This window comes from Bombyx mori, chromosome 3 (assembly GCF_030269925.1).
Source record: "Bombyx mori chromosome 3, ASM3026992v2".
NCBI lineage: Eukaryota > Metazoa > Arthropoda > Insecta > Lepidoptera > Bombycidae > Bombyx > Bombyx mori.
In genome coordinates, this window is record NC_085109.1 from 9,420,518 (window position 1) to 9,442,461 (window position 21,944).

The 21,944-nt window shown below is 36.0% G+C and overlaps 1 protein-coding gene across 5 annotated transcripts in view; it reads left to right on the top strand.

Annotated features, from left to right (window-relative positions):
* LOC101744145 (polypeptide N-acetylgalactosaminyltransferase 5) overlaps positions 1-21,834 on the top strand; it is a 36,734-nt gene extending 14,900 nt beyond the window's left edge. For all 5 annotated transcript variants that reach the window (XM_012695189.4, XM_012695190.4, XM_004931684.5 and 2 more), the window contains exons 6-14: positions 1,157-1,321; positions 3,913-4,066; positions 6,414-6,591; positions 7,643-7,823; positions 12,861-13,000; positions 14,079-14,177; positions 15,126-15,260; positions 15,937-16,119; positions 16,784-21,834. In XM_012695189.4, the coding sequence (XP_012550643.1) occupies positions 1,157-1,321; positions 3,913-4,066; positions 6,414-6,591; positions 7,643-7,823; positions 12,861-13,000; positions 14,079-14,177; positions 15,126-15,260; positions 15,937-16,098 (1,214 nt within the window). In that variant the 3' untranslated portion in view covers positions 16,099-16,119; positions 16,784-21,834. The remainder of the gene's footprint in view (positions 1-1,156; positions 1,322-3,912; positions 4,067-6,413; positions 6,592-7,642; positions 7,824-12,860; positions 13,001-14,078; positions 14,178-15,125; positions 15,261-15,936; positions 16,120-16,783) is intronic.
* The last annotated feature ends 110 nt before the right edge of the window (positions 21,835-21,944 follow it).

Sequence of the window (21,944 nt, forward strand, 5' to 3'; positions counted from 1 at the left end):
CCGTATTGGTTTTTATTTTATTTTAATTCGATTCAAACTATAATAAAATGATGATTAATGTATCTTATATTCCGATAAGATTATTTAAATTTAAACAAGACAGTATTGAAGTTATGTGACGAATATGATATCTGAGTCGTCTATTATCAAAGGTGGCAATCTGTGCATTTGGACAAAAAAATGTTATTGATATGTCAATACAGATTGATTTGAATATAATCGTCTCCTTCAAAGAATACGGTTCAAAACCTGCATTAAATAAAGGTTATTACTTAACCTGTTATTTATCTAAGATGTCATTCAGAAGAGTTTTGTGACTGCCAATGGAATACAAAGTCAATAATTCGTTTTTCTGATTTACCAATAATTGTCCAAAAGTCACATTGCCGGCTTTGATAATAGTCGACTCATCTGTCATCTATTAATTTAAAAATTTTCATAATTAATTTATTTATTAAAAAAAAAAAGAACACAATATTCCTAACCTAAAAGTACATGTTATTATCCGCAACATGCTTCGTCAGATTACAGAAATAAAGTTATCAGCAACATGCTTCGTCAAAAAGTACAATACTTACTTTCAGCTGCAAGCGTCGTCATAAGTAACAAAAAAATTATAACTTAAACACATTTGTTCGTTGATTTATTTCTGCTTTCTTAGAGTTTCATGCATTGAATAGGTCAATCGATGAACAATAAGTGATGAGTGAATCGTTAGAAAATAATAATAATATTGGTATTATTAGTTATTTACTTAAGTCACAAGAAATCGTGGTAATGTTAATTTTGTAATGATTCATTCATTCATACTGTACTAAGGCTGAATATTGTTTTACGCCACAAACAGATTCTCAGGGGCCATTTTTAGGCACTGGTGGCAGGTCCTCTTGTGAGTCCGCGCGGGTAGGTACCACCACCCTGCCTATTTCTGCCGTGAAGCAGTATTGCGTTTCGGTTTGAAGGGTGGGGCAGCCGTTGTAACTATACTTGAGACCTTAGAACTTATATCTCAAGGTGGGTGGCGCATTTACTTCGTAAATGTCTATGGGCTCCAGTAACCACTTAACACCAGGTGGGCTGTGAGCTCGTCCACCCAACTAAGCGATAAAAAAAAAACACCTTATAAACACTGTTAACCGATATTTTATTTTAACAGAACACCTGGGAAAGAAGCTGGAAGATTACATAAAGACATTGCCCGTTTCGACTCGCCTCTTCCGTACAGAGAAACGTTCCGGTCTCATCAGGGCTCGTCTGCTCGGAGCCAAACATGTACTCGGTGACGTCATCACCTTCTTGGACGCACATTGTGAATGTACAGGTGAGATTATATAGCCTTCTCTCCTGGGCAGGTAAGATGTTCCGTGAATCATCCCGCGCTCTGTCAATCCTGAAGTATCATAGTCCCATTGAAGAAGATTAGTTGACGCAATATCTGTTGGGACTTCCTTTTCCTTATTCCTTCCTCAATCCCCTATCCATGCCATCTGTTGACACTACAAGAAAAACTACGCGCTTATGAAAATGGCGCGAAGTGTTTAAAAAAAAACAAAAACATGGTGCCGGTGCAAAAACAATAAAATTGTGATTTCTTGATCAATCAGCACATAGAACTCTCGTCAGTGAGAAAATTAAATAGTGCATCAACGAAATACAGAGTGAGTCCTAAACCTTATCCTTTTCTCAGTCCCAAACAACATCTAAATTCAAAACAATATCCCGGTACCCGTGAACGATGGTTGCAGTATTCGTCTAACAACACATTGATTTATAATCTATACTAATATATAAATCTACAGTGGTTTTTACGGATGTTTCGTTATAACTACTGAGCCTACAGAACCATGCATCCCATTGACTTGAAACTCGGTATCCATGTAGAAAATATATGTACTTAATGTATAGGCTAATATCTATATGAGTGTTGGACTCCGTACACCAGTTGCGGGGGCGTTAATGATGAGAATCTTTGTGGGGGTGAGAAATAATAATGTTAATTTTAAATGCCCAGCGAAGCGGACGGGTACAGCTAGTTCATTTATAAAATCCGAAGGGAGGAGACGGAGATAAGATATCAATTCATTAGGCTTATCATCAGAAACTGTCATAACGAGAGGTGACAGCCTATTTGGTTTAAGTGACATTTCACTTAATACGCGACTTTTATCTTTGTAATTAAAAGTGCGTTTTATTTGGTATTAACATCAACAGTTCGATGTTTTTAATTTAATTTCAATTAAGCTTACTCCAATACTCCAATCGAATAGCTGATGAGGTTATTGTGTCATGGCATTTTGTCCAAAATTTAAAGTTTAAAAAACTTTCCTGTAAAGTTGCAAAATGTCGCTTATACCAAATACTCCAAATAGTCTTCCACCCCTCGATATTAGCATTTAATCTATTTGTTATAAAAGGGATTTACGTATACATATACTTTCTATGAAAATCCAACAAAACCTCATTGAAAATATCGTCAGTTCTAAAAAAGTCGAATATCTTTTAACGATATGCTTATTTACTTTGTAATAGTGACCTCTGTTATTGACAACTACACCATCATCTTACAAATGTGGTGATATAATAATTGCCATGAACAATTCGATCGCAGGATTTAGCTGTTACTTAGGTTTTTTTTTTTCGATAGGCAAACGGTTTCTCGTACATCCTGTTGTGTCTATGTGTGCGATACCGGGGCCTATAGACAGAAAAATGAATGCCGTCGTTCATGTCAAGCCATAAACATGATTAAAGTATCAATTCTCGTCCACCCTTTAAACCAGAAAGCACGAATGCTTAGCGGCATAAATTGTTACATTGCTAGTATTTATCTGTACGAGATCACAAATCACAATACGCCTTAATACCGCACTTTAATATGGTTCTGTCAATTAACATTTGTTCGAAAACCAAACTAATTAATATAATAATATATGGCGGAGAGTCTGGTTCCATGGTGTTTTTAAAATGATGACGTCCGCGCTGCTGCTGTTGTATATTTATAATCAGTGGTGCTGACGTAATTCTCTGCATAATTATCATTGCCTTCCATAGTGACTGTAATTAAGACTGACTTTTCCAATAAATTCCCAAAACAGAGAGCTCCGTGTCCTTTGACTGCTCGAGCCGGAATGTTTTGTGCGACAATAGTCACCCGTATCCATAGTAGGAAGCGGGGGTCAAACTGGGGAAAGCTTAGTCATGAGTTCCCCCGAGCGCCGTCCCAAACAGCCGTTAACATGCGTAACATTAAAGAAACAGTTAACTCCAACTACTCCCAGCCAACCAACATACCCGATCCGGTGGACCGAATGGTAAACAGTCTACGTCGCCCTAAACACGTCATTACGGGTCCTCCTGATCCATTAACCGGTGCTTTTAGGTACCTCAAGCACCGGTCACCGTCCTCGTCGAACCCGTCGCAAGCAACGAAGAGCTCGACGAGTAAATTAACCCTCAGACACAGCCCACTGAGTTTCTCGTCGGATCTTCTCAGTGGGTCGCGTTTCCGATGCGGTGGTAGATTCTGTGAAGCGTTGCTCTTGTTAGGTTGCTAGGTTAGTGTTAGCAACACTCCGGTTTGAGCCCCGTGAGCTCTCCTACTAGCTCGGTGTATCTAGAATAACCCCTCGAGGTCACTTGAATAGGTATGAAAATAAAAAAAAACAGCCAACCAAATAGCGACGTTGCGTCCACATTTACGATAATGTTTTATGTAATATAATTATTCATTGTCATACACGTTTTAATAAAATGTTTTATCTAACTATACTGAGACCTTAGAACTTATATCTCAAGGTGATTTACATTGTAGATGTCTATGTGCTCCAGTAACCACTTGACCAGGTGGGCTGTGAGCTCGTCCACCCATCTAAGCAATAAAAATAAAAAATCTAAAACGTTGTCGCATTACAGAGGGGTGGTTGGAGCCACTGCTGGCGCGCATCGTGGAAGACAGAGCGACGGTCGTGTGTCCGATCATAGACGTTATATCGGATACGACATTCGAATACATTCAGGCTTCCGACATGACGTGGGGCGGCTTCAACTGGAAACTTAACTTTAGATGGTGAGTACCTTTTAAAAGTCCTAAGATTAAAGTACTCTGTTGGAAAATAAATGATAAATAAATAAATATTTACTAATAATCACGCCACGTTAATTGGTCCCGTGCTAAGTTCGTAAAGAACTTGTTTTACAGGTACCAGATAACGGAAATAAATGTAAGATTTTTTATTATGCACATACATATATTTAATATACATCCAACCAAATAACCCTGGAAAAGACATATATTTATGATATAAATATCTTCCCTTGGCGGGATTCGAAAAACAAACGATTTTGTGTCGTTGGCCGGTATTGGGTATTAGGTGTATGTTGTTTATCAAATGATTATTATCTAGTGATTATTTATCATTCAAAACACTATAACTTTAAAAAAAAAAATTCAAGAAATTTATTAATTTGTTGCATTATAATAAAAAAAAAGTGAATTTATCAAATATTAGTTCCAGAATAAGAACAATAGCCGTTTACGCGCTTATATTGTTAAAAGTTACATAAAAATATTGAAATTCGTATTAAAATAATATTATATTGAATATTGAAAATATATTTTCTCATCGCGTATTATATTATACATAATTGTTTCTTTAGAAATTATGTTAATTCGTAATTTTAGTATTTGTTCAGGTGGGCGCGTTACTTGTATAAACAGACGAAAATAAACTGTTATATATTATATGCTAATGATTAATAATGTGTTATGAAGGTGTATGTTCCGGCGGCATGACTTTTTAAATTTTTATAATTTATAGCATAGGAAATGCTAATAACAAACTATTGAATGTGTACTCTTTGACAATGGCCTTTTAACTCCTCCTCGTATTCATTATTGGTCGGATGCGTTCATAAATGTAATTTAAGAACGTATATGCCAACTAAAACTTTTTTTTAAATATTTATTGCTTAGATGGATGGACGAGCTCACGGCTCACCTGGTGTAAGGAGTTACCGGAGCCCGTAGACATCTACAACGTAAATGCGCCACCCACCTTGAGATATAAGTTCTAAGGTCTCCGTATAGTTACAACGGCTGCCCCACCCTTCAAACCGAAACGCATTACTGCTTCACGGCAGAAATAGGCAGGGTGGTGGTACCTACCCGCGCGGACTCACAAGAGGTCCCATCACCAGTAAAGTAAAGTAAAACCTATTTGTAGGAAGGAAAACAATTGATACTAAGAAGTAATAGGAGCCCAGTGAGGGACCATCTTCCTGAACGTTTTTCCGAGACGAAATGGTTTGAAAAGTAGAATGGCACTTATTCGACTTTTATATTATATGATACTTGGTCCTTTAGTCCTGAAGTGATTATTATGGGCTCAAATAACCTACCATCACGCTAATTTCTAAATAACCTGAAACAAATGTGTTATGTGTAAACTTAGTCTAACATTAAGGCGGGGTTAAAAAGTAATCGCCTAATACCAGGCGGGTCCTCGTTTACAGATTTAGAGAAATAAATTCAAAACTTAAAATTTAAGCGGAGACAAATACAAATGTTATACTACCTATATCTGGGGACATATTGCGGGATTTTAGTGCAGTTAAAACTTTAATTGCTTGCTAATGTAAATGCACCGACCATCGACGTGTAAATAAAAAATGAAATTAAAATGCAATAATAGCGAAACTATTTAACTACCGTGTTCATTTATTTTACAGCCACCGATAACGTTAACTAATGGCCTTTAAAATTACATTTAAACAACAATAAATTGTTATATTCTTTCGACCTCTTCGGCTTCTAAGTATTTTTTATACCACTAGATGGTTTAAAGAGCCCATCTGGCCTTTCTGGTGTTAAGTGATGGTACCAGATAACTGTAATACCAACATAAGTTTTTAATTTTGGTATCCAAATTAAGGGGGGGGGGGAGGAGGTGTCATGACCCCCTCGTCCCTATTCTGATAAGGAAGACCACAATGGTCTTAACACATTGACTGCCATCTAGGTCACCGGTGCCTTACGCGGCGCACTGAAGTAATTATGTCGATTTTTTCTTACTAAGGCCTCCCGAATATCTAGTAGACTCTGGGAAAAACGAATCCGAAGATACTGAAAATGAATCTTTTTCTAAGAGACCTAGAAAACTAAAACATAAAATAATTCAAAAGAAAGCAAAGTTAGGCAATCCAGGTGCCTTAGTCACAAAAATCGACATACTTACTTCAGTGCTCCGCGTAGGGCACTGAAGTTATCTCTAATGGGAAAGGCCAGGTCTTGTTCTTGGTAATAATTGGATAATTTTGATAGCTTTAAAGGCCGAAGCCACGTCTTCATTGTTCCTGATCGTAAGGCCGAAGCCACGTCTTGTCCTATTGTTGTCATGTCTTGTCTCATATACTAGGTATCGCGTTCCCGAACGCGAGATGTCACGACGCGGAGGGGACCGTACAGCGCCACTTCGTACCCCGACCATGGCGGGCGGACTCTTCGCCATCGACAAGGAATACTTCTATAAAATCGGTTCTTACGACGAAGGCATGGACATTTGGGGCGGCGAGAACCTTGAGATGAGCTTTAGGGTAAATTATAAAAGCAGGTTTATAATAATGACATACTGTCTTGTGTGTCAATCTAATGAAATTATTTATTTACAGTGAGTAACGTGCATCGAAATTTGTCGCTTGATAACTGTGTTTACTACGTGTTTAATATCGTAAAATGTGTGTTTTGAGCTAACACAATAAACGTAATAAATTATATGGCACTTAATTAAATATTTACGCGGAAAATTTGTAAATGAAATAAAAATGTAATTTACATTTCAATGCACGTAACTACCGTTCAGGAATACTATGTGCGAATGCGGTGTTCACCACAACTCTATCACAAGGGAATAAAGGTCATTATAATTACGAGAGAAGGTTACAAAGAAGACATTTGTTTACGACCTTATCGCACTAGGTCGGGGTCGTTTCTATATTATTATGTATATCTACATTGTAGCATAGTTTAAGGACTGACCACCTGTGAAGTTTTCGCGCAGGATTATAAAGATTGGAATTGATTGGAGGGTTTTCAAAATGAAGGTTAACACGTTGACTGCCATGTAGGTCACCGGTGCAATACGCGGCGCACTGAAGTAACTATGTCGATTTCTCTCTTTGTTCTTCTTACTAAGGCGTCGGAGTATCTAGTAGACTGGGAAAGACGAATCCGAAGATACTGACAATGAATCTATTTCTAAGAGACCTAAAAGACTAAAACATACATTATCAAACAAAAGAAGGCAAAGTTAGGCAATCCAGTTGTAACTATACTCGAGACCTTAGAACTTGTATCTCAAGGTGGGTGGCGCATTTACGTTGTGGATGTCTATGGGCTCCAGTAACCACTTAACACCAGGTGGGCTGTGAGCTCGTCCACCCATCTAAGCAATAAAAAAAAAAACCAGGCGCTTAGTAACAGAAATCGACATAATTACTTCAGTGCGCCGCGTAGGGCACCGGTGACCTACACGGCAGTGAATGTGTTAAAATCCAGACTATGTCTAGAGAATAGGGTTGGGTAAATTTTTTTCAACCTTATGTCGTGGCTATTAGAGGTCGTTATAATTGTATCGGGTGCACGAAGGTGTGGCAGTGCGGCGGGCGGCTCGAGATCGTGCCGTGCTCGCACGTGGGCCACGTGTTCCGCGACAAGTCCCCGTACTCGTTCCCGGGCGGCGTTCAGAACGTTGTGTTGCACAACGCGGCCCGCGTCGCCGAAGTCTGGATGGACGAGTGGGGAGATTTCTATTACGCCATGAATCCAGGTTCGACACTGGAATGCGAACGTGTCTGTGTTGCCGGCTTTTTGACGATAGAATCGATTAAAACATTTAACGCCCACGTATCTCAGCTAGCGCGGTCAGCTTTGTGTGTGTTTAAAAAAGAATAAAATTCAATATTAATTTTTGTCTTAAATACTGGCAACATAGACACTTATAAAGTTTTGTTGTGGCTTGGGAATTACACTAACCATGTGTTTAAAGTGTTTTTTGAGAGTTCATTAACGATTAGCTTGTTAACATTGCGGCTGCATTTATCCTGTCTGCATGTCTGTACTATTGTTTGCCTGCTTTTATTCGATTATTTCTTTGTTCATTCTTTGATTTCATCATAATTATGTTACTACTGACTTAAATCTTTTCATGATTTTTATGTTTCTCTAGTTTTGTTTGGTTTTTTCATACTACTTTAAAAAGTATTTTTTTTATTGAATTAAAAGAACAATTCAATGACAGCGTACTATTGAAATTTATTGTATTTAAAACTAAAGAACACGTTTTTTTTATTGAAGATTAGACAGATCTAAAGAGCTTAAACTATACGGTTGTGTTAGCTCGATTAGTATTTAAGGATATCGTTACACGTATTCTTGTTTCATCATTATCCCAGATCCACGGTACCAAGTATTGTCATTAAATATACACATCATTGCCAAGTTAGTTAGCTAGCGTTACAAGAGTATTATTAGATGTAGGTGAAAACTAATGAGCTATTCAAATTAGTAAAAAATATACCGCGTGAAGATAAATAAACATCTTTTATAAAAGATAAGCCGAAACTTTGAATAACAAAATTATCTTGCTGTGATTCCACTAAGAATTTTTATCTGGGGAAAACTGAAAAACACCCATAGAACCGAATCAACAATGTTTTATTATTAGTATTATAAGATTTTGTTTTTCAAATTGTTCTTATCTACTTAGGGGTAGGCAGCGGCTCTGTTTTGCCCCTGACACTGCCGGTGCTTAAGAGCATTGATGACCATTTAGAATCGAACCGGCGTATACCGTTTTGAATCAATGAGAGTGATGTTAGCGAATGCAATGATTCAAAAGTGTGTAGTACACATTTTCGTATTTGCTCAATATATATTTATTATTCAACTAGCTGACGCGGCAGACTTCGTAGTGCCCCAATTGATAAATAAAAGACCTAAACTTTTGTATAAAATAAACTTAAAACAAACAAAAGGAATCCTTCCGACGGGGGACCTACCTATTTTTATTTAATTCCGAGCATTTTCACATTTATCTACCTTTTAAACCTTCTTTGGACTTCCACAAATAATTCAAGACCAAAATTAGCCAAATCTGTCCAGCCATTCTAGAGTTTAGCGAGACTAACGAACAGCAACATATACATATATAGATTTCTATAAACGTGTTTCTATAATATTGATAAAAAGATATGTGTTTTTGTTCCTTTTATTCGTTTCACATTAATTTTCCGTTCTTATACTTTCTTTTCTTTTCTGCTTCTCACTAATGCAGAGGCAATGAGTTTTGAGCGAGTTCAAATTATGTGTATTTTTTTTAAATATTAACCACAGCAATCCTTTTAGACGGCGAGCTATGGCATACTAAATGATCACTAATTTTTTGTTGTTGTCTAACAATAAAATGAGGGATACCCACAGTCATAAAGTGTTATTAATTTAAATATTAATCTGTATATTTTGGTTAACAAGTATTAACATTTATCACATTTTATTGCACAGTAAAAAAAAAAATGACGCCACTTTCTATTCAACCACACACACACAAAACGGTGTTGCCATAGCTCTCTGTTTAAATTATCATGGCTTAATGGAATTTTAATGTATTGACTAATTTCTTTATCGGAGCAGAAAATTAATAACTAACAATTAGTTTCATACTAATTTATTTGTGATATTTACAAACTCTGTTTAATCTGTGTTTAATTTTAATTAATTAATGATCGATTATTTTTTCCGTGTTATAATTTTCACTAATACGCTTGAAATTAATAAAACATTAGCTTTGACCTTTTTTCCTTGAAATCATTGTGTCCATAAATTGTTTGAGGAATGCTATGTATTATTTTTATGGACATAATTGAACTCATACGTTACTGGCCGATCATTTTCTCGGTTTTATTGAATTATTTAACTGGTATTGATTGGAGTAGGCGACGCGATTTTTTCTATCTTAGTGACATCATTAGCGTCAGCCTATGCTCAAAATTAAGAATTAAAAAAAACAAGGAAATGATATTAAATTTTAATTTTTTCGCATGAAATTTTATGTTTAAAATACAAGAACACTCCTTAGTTTAATACCGGAAAGAGTCAAGCCTTATATTATACTACATTCACAATTCGAGATATTAGTGCATGATGTTACTCCTGCGTGGTAGACGCCGCGCAGCGCCTCGCGCGCCTTTCTCAAGGCGTAGTCTCCCGGTAGGAATTGGAAGAAGAGGAGGACTTTGGTCTTCCTCTTCTCCCTCTTCTTCTCTGGAGGCGCCGGAGTCCGACATAACCCGGTCTATTACCCCTCTCGACCGGGTATCCGTAAATGGATTCCCCAGCGTTAAAAAAAAAAAAAAAAAAGTGCATGATGTTACAATGTGGGTCTACTATGCTCATGTCCAATAAGTTTTTTTTTAAATTCGTTTTACTTCCATACTCATAAAATTCAGTGTACAGTTACATAAGAATGTGACAAAATAAGAAAACTGTTTAGTAAGTTGAAAATTTCGTTTCGATAATGCGTTTCCACGTACGAGATGATCGGTCAGTGGCTGTATGTGTAATGCTGGGGCTACATTAGCGGGCGAAGATTCGTGTCGCGTTGGCGCGCTAAAAACATCGTGTACGGGCGGGCATACGTAATGCTCTTGTCTACATTACGACGGGCTAAGATTTGTGTCGCGTTGACGTGATACATCGTGCCGGGCTGTGTTGTGGTGTGCTGTGCGATAGAGACGTAATTTAAATACAAACTCACTCCATGGTGTACAAGAAAACAAGCACGTTCATACCGCATCAAAGTCTGGACGACACTGAAGTGCCGTAGGTGTAGCCACCCAAGCGAATATTGTCGCGACAAATCCCTTTAATACGTGCCAGTTTACCGACAGTTTCGGTCATCGTTCTCGTCCAACCCGTCGCTTGCGACGAAGGGTTCGGCGAGTAAATTAACCCACAACAGACACAGCCCACTGAGTTTCTCGCCGGATCTTCTCAGTGGGTCGCGTTTCCGATCCGGTGGTAGATTCTGCGAAGCACGGCTCTTGTTAGGGATCGTGTTAGCAACAACATCAGGTTTGAGCCCCGTGAGCCCACCTACGTCTAGTCTAACTATCGTCTTCGCACGAATAATAAATAAATTATAATTTGCGTAATTACCGGTGGCAGGACTTTTTGTGAGTCTGCACGGGTAGCAGTAATGCGTTTCGGTTAGACGGGTGGGGCAGCCGTTGTAACTATACTAAGACCTTAGAACTGATATCTCAAGGTGGGTGGCGCCTTTACGTCGTAGATGTCTATGGGCTCCAGTAACCACTTAACACCAGGTAGGCTGTAAGCTCGTCTACCCATTTAAGCAATAAAAAATAAAAAAAAGAATCCTACGCGTTGCAACGATCTACTCGGCCACACTCATCGCGATAACACGAATATTCGCCGTGGCCCGCTAATGTAGCCCCAGCATAACGGGAGCGGGGGGCCGGGCAGGTGTGGATGTGCGGGGGCACGCTGGAGATAGCGCCGTGCTCGCACGTGGGGCACGTGTTCCGCAAGACCACGCCCTACTCGTTCCCCGGGGGGACCGGCCGCGTCGTCAACCACAACAACGCTCGGCTCGCCGAAGTCTGGCTCGATGAATGGAAACACTTCTACTACAATATTAACCCAGGTCTAATTAACATACGCAACGCTAACGGTTTACTGAAATATCGGCGGATTGTTTTTTCAAAGGAAAGTGAAATAAAAAATTAGAATAAAATCTGTTACTATTATTATATATATCGACGCTTGAAAGACAAACGTGACTAAGCGACAATCATTGCTTTATACATAAATAATGAGGCAATAACCATATTCGATGCGCAAAAAAATATATATTTCTAGGTCTATTAAAATCATTTCCATCCTATAGCTAGATTCGTTAAAATAGTTTTTTTTTCAGGTATTTCAACTTTAAATTAGTCTACTGTAAAGTTGACGCATTGTCGCTTAGTCGCGTTTGCCTTTCAAGCGTCGATATACATATACATACAAACGATTGCAATAACCAAAAATTATTTAAGAAAAAAAACCAATAAGAACACTTAGCTATATTTCAGTAATCGATCGAAATCACAGTCCGTCTCAGTCCCTATAGAAAATATTTTTATGCCTCCCTAGAAGCTAGCAAATATACTTTTATCTATTAATCATTCGTTGCAATTTATTTTTGCAATAAACGATTTAAAATAAAAACAATTCAATGCGACTAACAATACTATTTTATTTATTATATTTAACAACTAATATATTAATAATTCTCATTTAACTTGCGACAAAGCGTAACGCATGTTAAATATAAAGCTAATATTGTTAATATTATCCAACCATGAGCTAACATAACATTTGCATTCTCATTGTTATTGGATAACATCGGGTTCGTTGCTTACGCACTAACATTGATGCAATTGTAGAAAAGTGTGTTTTGTATCGTTTTTATTATTTGTTGTTTTTGATAAACAGATATATGTTTTACAAATAAACATAAATAATGTAATTGTAATAAATAAAATATTGGAATTATTTTCATAAGATATATACCGTAAATTAATAAGCAATGTTGAGTTTGATTACGTAGGTACATATAGCCTCTAAAACTGAAATAATAAAAAAAATATTTTGCTGCAATTAATTAATTGGATCCGAAAACCATATGATAATTTTATTGTGTATAACAATTTTAAATATTAAAGTATTGGTTAGGGCATTTTCTTAGAAATTACCAAAAGGAATATTTAATTGGAGCGCACTAATAGTTGGATGCGATGAGCAGGTGCGTTGAACGTCCCGGTCGGTGACGTCAGCGAGAGGAAAGCTTTAAGAGAACGTCTCAAGTGCAAGAGCTTCAGGTGGTACCTCGAGAACATCTACCCCGAGAGTCAAATGCCTCTCGAGTACTATTACCTTGGAGAGGTGAGGAATCAGTGACATATTAACATATTTTGCTATCCTTCAATTAGAAGTGTGTAACTTTATTGTTGTGTTCGCCCGTAAAATAATTCTGTAGTTTTTTCTTTAATCTTATCTTATCTTATATATTTAAACGAGCAATTCTTGTATATAAATATATAATCTGAATCTCGGAAACGGCTCCAACGATTTCCATAAATTTTAGTATACAGGGGATTTCAGGGGCGATAAATCGATCTAGCTACGATTTAGTTTCAGAAAATTCGTATTTTCAATAATCAACTTTATCGATAATTTAGATTTTTTTCTTTAAATGACAAGTTCATATTTTATTATTATTCTGTCGGTAAGATCGAAAAATATTATTCATATTTCATCATTTTATCAATATGTAACTCGTATTTAAATATAATTTCTAAAAAACACAATTTATAAAAAAAAAAAACGAGCAAAGCTCCGTCATTATCTAGTTTTATTTTATTAGCAAACTGCTCTCTCCTAGAACATTTGTCACGAGGATGGTTTTAGCTATTTCCACTATTTTGTTCCCTACCTGTTCGCTGGTAGCCGAAGTGGCTATTCTAGCTACGCCCGGACGCGTAGGTGAGCCCACGGGCTTGACATGACGGAATGTGCTAACTAGTTTTAACAAGAGCAGTGCTTCGCATAGTCTACCACCGGATCGGAAACGCGACCCACTGAGAAGATCCGGCAAAAAACTCATTGGGCTCTACTAAAGTATGCCAAGAAACTCAAATTACACATACGTGTAATGGAATCACCCGAATTAAGTGATCACCGAAGCCGCCATCCAATGGTTCAAGTTTCAGACTGTATCGTATATAATATATGAAGTACTGCCCTACCTTTCAAATTCAAACGTAAACCTTGGCGATGGTACCTACCCACTCGTGCTTACTAAACCACCATCTGTGTTACCACCATAATGTTATTTCTCCGTTGTTAAAATCATAAAGCGAACACATGTGTTAGTTACATATTTGCTTCGAATAATTATTGACTGCTTACGAGTATAAAGGGTGTCTTCGAAGTACATAGTTGTGTTTTAATCATTTTTCAGATTCGTAACGCGGAAACATCGAACTGTTTGGACACCCTCGGCGGCAAGGCTGGCCAGCCGCTCGGCATGGGCTACTGTCACGGAATGGGAGGCAACCAGGTAAATATGATCGAGTACATTTTGAGTTTTTTTAATATCTGAATTATAGGTTAACATCTAAATATAATAACACTTGACGTTTTATTTTTACACAAAAACGTACTGCATAATTTTTTATATTTATTTTTTATATTTATAACTTTTTTATATTTATATATGTATTTACTTATGTAGGCAAAAGGAACGTAGCCCATACAGCCAAATGTATTGTTTCAAAGACGGAAGCAATGTGTGTTTTATGAAAAGTGAAATGAAACTGATCACGGAATCAAATTTTTTTTATTGCTTAGATGAGTGGACGAACTCACAGCTCACCTGGTGTTAAGTGGTTACTGGAGCCCATACACATCTACAACGTAAATGCGCCACCCACCTTGAGATATAAGTTCTAAGGTCTCAGTATAGTTACAACGGCTGCCCCACCCTTCAAACCGAAACGCATTACTGCTTCACGGCAGAAAATCGGCAGGGTGGTGGTACCTACACGTGCGGACTCACAAGAGGTCCTACCAACAGTAAAAAATTTGAATGATATTAAAAAGAATTCAATTCAATAAGGTGATTTGAAACAACGCAGTGTGCGTTGGATGAGAGGAAACGAGATAACCTCTCAGTGAAATGGAACTAACTGAAAGATCACATCCGACTATTTTATTTAAATTTTCCTTACATTGACATTTTCACAATGGCTAAAAGTTTAATAAATTACGATTTTTACTTTTAAACTCTGAAGAGAAACTAAACTAACAGATAAAACAACTCACACAAGTTGCGTTGCAAAAAAAAATTTCATGTCAGAAAATAATAGTGTGGTCAGGATACTACGTTTTTACCTTACTTTAAGTACCTTAAAATGAACTGGGCCTTAAATTCGTATTTGTATGTATTTTATGAATAGCTCAACAAACTCAAATCGTTCTTTGCTCATACTAGACTTTATTTTTATAGGTGTTTGCTTACACGAAACGCAAGCAAGTAATGTCGGACGACAACTGTTTGGATGCGGCGCATCCGCGTGGACCCATCAAGCTGATCCGGTGTCACGGCATGAGGGGCAACCAGGAGTGGATATACGACACCAAGGTATACTATAATATAATATATCTTAGACATTTGTCGTATGAAATATATATGAAAGATATAAAGACAACTTGAGGCGCAAGCCAAATTTAAAATGTACCAGTCTAAGTTTCTTCTTCAACTACTTATATATTTATGTAAATTTGATCTGTTTGAATCAGTTTTTAACTAATATATGTAGCATTGGTAAGAATGGAACGTATGAGTGTGAAATGGAACGTTAAGGTATGAGTAAGAGAAAACGGTAAGTAAGGGAAAAGAGAATGACAGACAGGATGACAGAGAAAAATGAAGATGGCGAAGACGATAAAAAGAGCAAGGCGCAAAGGCGTGTCAGTTGATTTTTAATTATTATAGTAAAGAAGATTTTGGAAAAGAAAAGTAAAAGTATAGACAGCAGTACCACAACTATCCCACCTATTTTTGCCGTGAAGCAGTAATACGTTTCGGTTTGAACGGTGGGGCAGCTGTTATACCGTTAAAACAGATCTTGACTAAGATCTCGAGGTGGGTGGCGGCATTTACGTTGTAGACGTCTATGTGCTCCGGTTACCATTTAACATCAGGTGGGCCGTCCACCCATGTACAACAAAAATCACGGTAGAATTCGCTTTTATACCCCTCAACGGTAGAACTTGTAGAACCCTCGCTCTGACCGACCTCACTTGTGTGCCTGCAGACGCGGACAATAAAGCACACGAACACGGGCATGTGTCTCGACAAGCCGGACGCGTCGGACGTGTGGAAGCCGGTGCTGCGGGCCTGCGACAAGTCCCGGGGACAGCAGTGGCTGATGCAGGTCGACTTCAAGTGGCAGGCCAGGCGGAACCAGAACAGCTAGTCCCCACTCGCACCGTGCAAGGTCAGGATGCCATGTAATTTAGTTGAAACGATCGATACAATAAAGTAAAAGTCATATACAGGGTGTTTTCGAACGCTGCCTGAAACGGAACTGGGCATAATGCATTTACTTACCTAAGCCAAGAACAATAGTATAAACAATCAAAACTGATTATATGCTAATTGGAGCATAAATGTTTACGCAAACGGTTTATTTGTGACATTTGGCAACATATTAAATATGCACAAATCGTGATGTTGTATGACGTGCTCCAGAATTGAATTAGATTAGATTAGATTTCTTAAATAAGCAGTGCCTTTTGTACTAAACTATTACAAATGAATATAGTTATATTATGATCTTGTAAAACAGCAAAAAAAAACCTATGACAAAGAAATTTTAATTTTTTGATTTGTCAAGTATAGATGAGTAATTAACTCGTATGATAGCGTTGCTTTACAAGAAACTATTAAGGAAGTGTAGCCTCTTAAATTCATTAAAATGTAACCTGATACGCGTAATAATTTAATTATTGTCAACATCGTTCAATATTTATTTTATTAAAATCAGAAACTTACCTTAGAAACATCACTCTGTTGACTACCCCGCGAGGTATGCTGTAACTATACTGTAACAACCATATTATAGTGCGCCGTGTCTTTATTTTGTTATTTTTACATTTCAGGTTTGACAACGATAGACCATACCAGTCTTCCTATACTTTCATTATTTTATATCAGATCTTATTCCTAAAATAAAATTTATATTTACTAGATTTTAATATAACACACACGAGGTCCTATGAACCATTGACAATACATATTATTATGCTGTAAATCACAATGAAAGTTGCTCAAGTAGATATTGTGTGTTTTGTTTGATGTTTTCGTGTATTCTATTCAGTGTCTATAGCGACTTACTTAAAAGAAATAAAAAATTATATTTATAGCACACACAAAGGAAGGGCCTTACAAAATATATTTCAAGTTTAAAATCCTATATTAAATTTCATATTTTACTATTTGAATTTTTGTTAGCAATATGTTTTTTTTTTTCAATGTTCGCTTTTATGGCTTTCCGAAGGGTATCAGCCAAAACATATTAATACAAAATCGGTTTGTAGCCTGTTTTAAAACATCAAGGCTATTAATAATTATAGTTATTCCATCACAGTAGAAATAAAACGAGTTTAATATTATAATTAGATAATATTGTATAAAATTCCCACATATCTTTGCCCCTTTCGCTGATTTTTTTAGTTGTCAGAGAAGTAGTATTCTAGAAATATTTTAATTATTTTTTTCCAGAACTGAATAGAATACACGGAAATAATGTAATTGTAATAAAGAAGAGAAATATATGTTTATAAATTGTGTAATAATTCATTATTATTATAACTATATTTTTATGAGCTAGAGGTTGTATTTAGGTAATGTTCATTTGAAATTATTCTGTAGAGTCGTTGTATTTACACGATAGGTCATTAAATTTATGATTACAAAAAGGATGTATATGGCACTCCGCAATTTTATTCTATTTACAATTTATTAGAGTTAGGAACTAGACAAATATTTTTGTTGATTTCACTCCATGGCAAGTAAGTTTGATATGTGTTAAGAAGTGCACATTATATTCAAACCGTTGGCAGAATATCTATTGTTCATTATGTTGGTAGATAACATAATGAAAGAAAGATATTGTTTCCAGCAGAATACTGGAAATAGCATATCATTACATATAATGATGACATTTATAAATATTTTGCTTTATTTGAATGTTTGCTTCTATTCAAAATATTTATACAATATGAACTCTTATGAAAATGTATATATGTATTCTCGTTAATTATCATTTAAATTATATGTATATAGTCTGTCACGTTCGATAAAAAAAAAAGTTACATTTCCCCTGGTCTAGCCATTTTTCATATAAAATGATGTTCTAATAGGCTCATTAGACGGTTACTCTTTTGAACGAATTTGAAACATTATTTCATATCTGACTTTACTAATGGATTATTTTGAAAATTATCTGAACTTGTGAAATTCTGGATTTATTATGAAACCCAAAGAAGCGAGTTTGTTAACGTTATCGATAGCGTAAAAGTTAACTTAAATTTATATGCATTTGGAACAGCGCCCCTAGCGGCTAATGTAGGCAAACGTCTTAAGACATGTGGCGATATCCACGTTATGATTTCTATTTTGCGATGATGATCTATGCTAGGGGTCGCGACCATGTAGGGATCGTCAGAAGGTTGTTAGAGGTCGCTATTGTTTAATTTTTCAGTTGATTTAGCAGCTCACAATACGCCCTCGCTAAATCTTTTCATCCACAGAAGGGGTCGTAGTCGAAAAAAGTTTGCGCTCTAAATAGAAACATTAAATTAGTAAACAGGTTTTTTCGAACGCTTTTCTTTGTGGTTTTGAAAATGTTTGCGATCCGTTATTTGTCTTCGTTTTTGGCACACTGTGTAAGCTGTACATACTTTCACTAAATTATTATTTTTTTGTAAGAACCTTCCATAAAGTTTTGGATTTGTATTTTTTTTAAAGTTTTAATTGAGTTAAAGCGTACTTTACATTCAGGTAGCATTGTAGTATAATATAATGTTGAGAAAGAATATTGTCATCGTTGATAGATCGTCTATAATAAATCAACAGTCATCCTATCTGTTGCCTTAGTTATTTGTAATCATTCACGTTATTCTTAAGTCATGTGTTAATAATATTTTAGTGTATTTTTAAAATACTTATTGTGTAGGTCTCGAAGGAATTGCCTGTAATTTTCTTATAGTGGAATTATATTAGATTAGTCCCATTCGAATTCATTCCTTTGCATTTCAAAAACTTAGGATTGACCCGAACAACGGGTCTTGTCATTTCACTTCTGTAGATTATACGTTTTCGTAACGATTAGGGCCCACTTATGATCCTCTCGATGCCGAATTATTATTGTTGTAATTTTATTAAACAGTCTGCACCGGGCTCGAAATGAGAATATTCTAATAATAACTATCCTAATATATGTATGCGGAAAAAATATTCTTTGCGCAGCATTAATTGGATACGTTTTTTTTTGTAACTGAATTTTGCTTCCCAGTAACAATTTTTTTCTCTTCCTTACCCGATATCTAAAAATAAATTAATAACTTAACAAAATAAAATTTTTTTTTATTTAAAACAAAATTTTCTAGCATATCACTATTATAATGTTGTAAATGAAATTTTTATTAGGGATTTAAATATAATTGTTATTTATTGCAAATTGAACAATAATACATCACAGACACGTTTTAGATTAATAGACTATAAAAGCATTGCATAGAGCGAACGAAATTAAATTGTGTATAATAATTGAATGAAGACGTCACGCCCTCTGTATGTTAAAGGAAGATTTAACTTTATTTAAATATATTTTTCAGATTTCTTTTTACGATGATGACTAATAGAAAGTTTTCAATTGCATTGTTTCTTTGGTATTGGGACGTAAAATGACGTGTCGTCCAGCGATTTAAGGTTTATATATTGATCAATTGCGTTTTATTAAAGTTTACCAATATTTATTCAAGACGGTTTTCACAAGACATTAGTCATAGGACATTGAGGAGTAGCTCGAAGATTTAGCATGGTCTCGTTGAAATTATTCAATGGATTTTATTCTTTTAAAATAAGGCACTGTTTAGTCATCGAAGCTAATCGTTCTGACAGCAAAAACATAGTTATCCAGGGTACGTCTTATTCGTTTTGTTACGCGAAATAAAGTGACCACTGCCATTTCATTTTATATACACCATTATTTTATAACTAGTACAAAAATTTTAAGGACATATTAGGGAAGACATTATTATCATATATGTGATGGAAAAATCTCATAATACCTTTAAATGGCAAAGTTATTATCATTTGTTTATTGTAAAAAATCTCACTGAAATCATGGACATATTACTTTACAATCCATTCATTAGTTCATTGAACTTCATTGATGGTATTCCATCCTACTCATTCGCATTCGTACTGTCGCACTTGTGACGTAGATGGCCTTAGACAATAAAATGAAACAAAAGAACATGTGATGTAGTTACCTACTTTATTTAATTTTCTAAATTCTAACCTCTCCTTCATATTCATCCGGGCTTAGGACCGGCAAAATTACCTTTTTACAATTAATTAAATACGTATGTGATTAGAAAACAATAAACAAATATAACAATAAAATAAGGTATTCTGTACTAAAAGAAAAGAGAAATTTTGGCATATTTATGAAGTTAGAATCAGGTGCTATTTACAATAATTATTTACATAGGTATTATTTACTAAACTTACAAGTATTTCAATTGTCCTTCGAAATGTCCGCCACTATTGTTAATACACAGACGGGCTCGTTTCATTAAATTGTTTTTAACGAGAGAAGTACGCTTCTCTGTCTTTTCACTTCGTGAATAGCGTCCAATATGCGCTGTTTTAATCATTCGAGCCTAATTCGCTCGCTTCTGTGCACACGTCTCTTAATTTCACTCCACAAAAAGAAGTCCATGGGCGTTAATTCTTGAGATTTCCTGTAGTGATATGGATGTAATGGAGCCTTATTAATAATCTTCCAGACACAGGACTGGCTGATGTTAAGCCGTCGATCAGCGTCATTTGTACTCCGCCGGGGATCCTCTTCAAAATACGCTAGTACATCGTCGTACAGATTTTGTGACAACGCCGGTCTTCCTCGTTCTTGACGTACGTAGGTGACCGTGCGTGGAATGAACCGTGATCTAGTAAACGCTGGTAAGCATTTACCACGGTTCGCACATTTGGCTGTCGAGCGTTTGGGTGTCTTCCCTGTACATACGTACAGCTGCACTCGCGTTTTCTCCACTCAAAAAGTACGCACGAAGCATAGCTACATACTCCCGTGATCTGAACTGATAAGCCATCGCGTCAGGGAAAACTTAAACAAACAACTGTTGCAACGAAAAAAAGCATGCGCACACTTCCGATAACAATTTAGCACTGTTTTTTGTCGTTGTTGCGTCGGGGCACGGCGCGGGCGCAGAGGGACAAGGGGTGGTTGGTGGGCTTCGACTTGCGTTTCCCGGAATTTATCAATGGAGCAGCGCCCCGTAGGTACCCAAACCCCGCCGCACGTACCTACTATCGGTCATTGATTGATTTTTTTAATAATTATTTAGCATTTACCAGTTATTACGTATTTTTGTGGACAGTTTTGAGACTTAGTGTTTTTTATTTTTTAACTACACAAATATGATTAGTTAAAGATACTTAGAGACCAGTTAAATTTTTTGTATTAATTAAAAAATAGGGGTGTATATAATTTTTAAAGTTATTTGAATTCTTAACAACTCTTAGTTTATGATTGATTAATTGGGAAACAGGTCTTCCGAATTATGGGAATTTGTTTACTATAAGATCGCTGTAATGAACTACATAATCTTTTAAGCAGTGTTATTTATAGTCTGTAGTTTGTAATCCTATTTGTAAATAAGTTGTTATTACGAAGATTCGTCCGATTTACAACAAAATGTTATGTGAAAAGAGAGCATTTATTTTATCTGTTTAAGATTAGAATCTCAGTTTGATTTTTTTATGTAATTCATGGTCAAAGTGCCAAATTGATGATGACTTGTGTTTATATATATATATATGAGTTATAACAACAAATACACCATTCCAATTAACATGTTTAGGATTTTGACTATTGACAAATTAAATATTTGGACTGAAATTGATTTTCTTTTATTTAATAACTACAATGTTCCTTTTGTGTCTGGGATCTTTTTATATTTGTGTGGTTCTTGAAAGCAGAGCTCATTTACATGACGAGCTTTAAGGGAA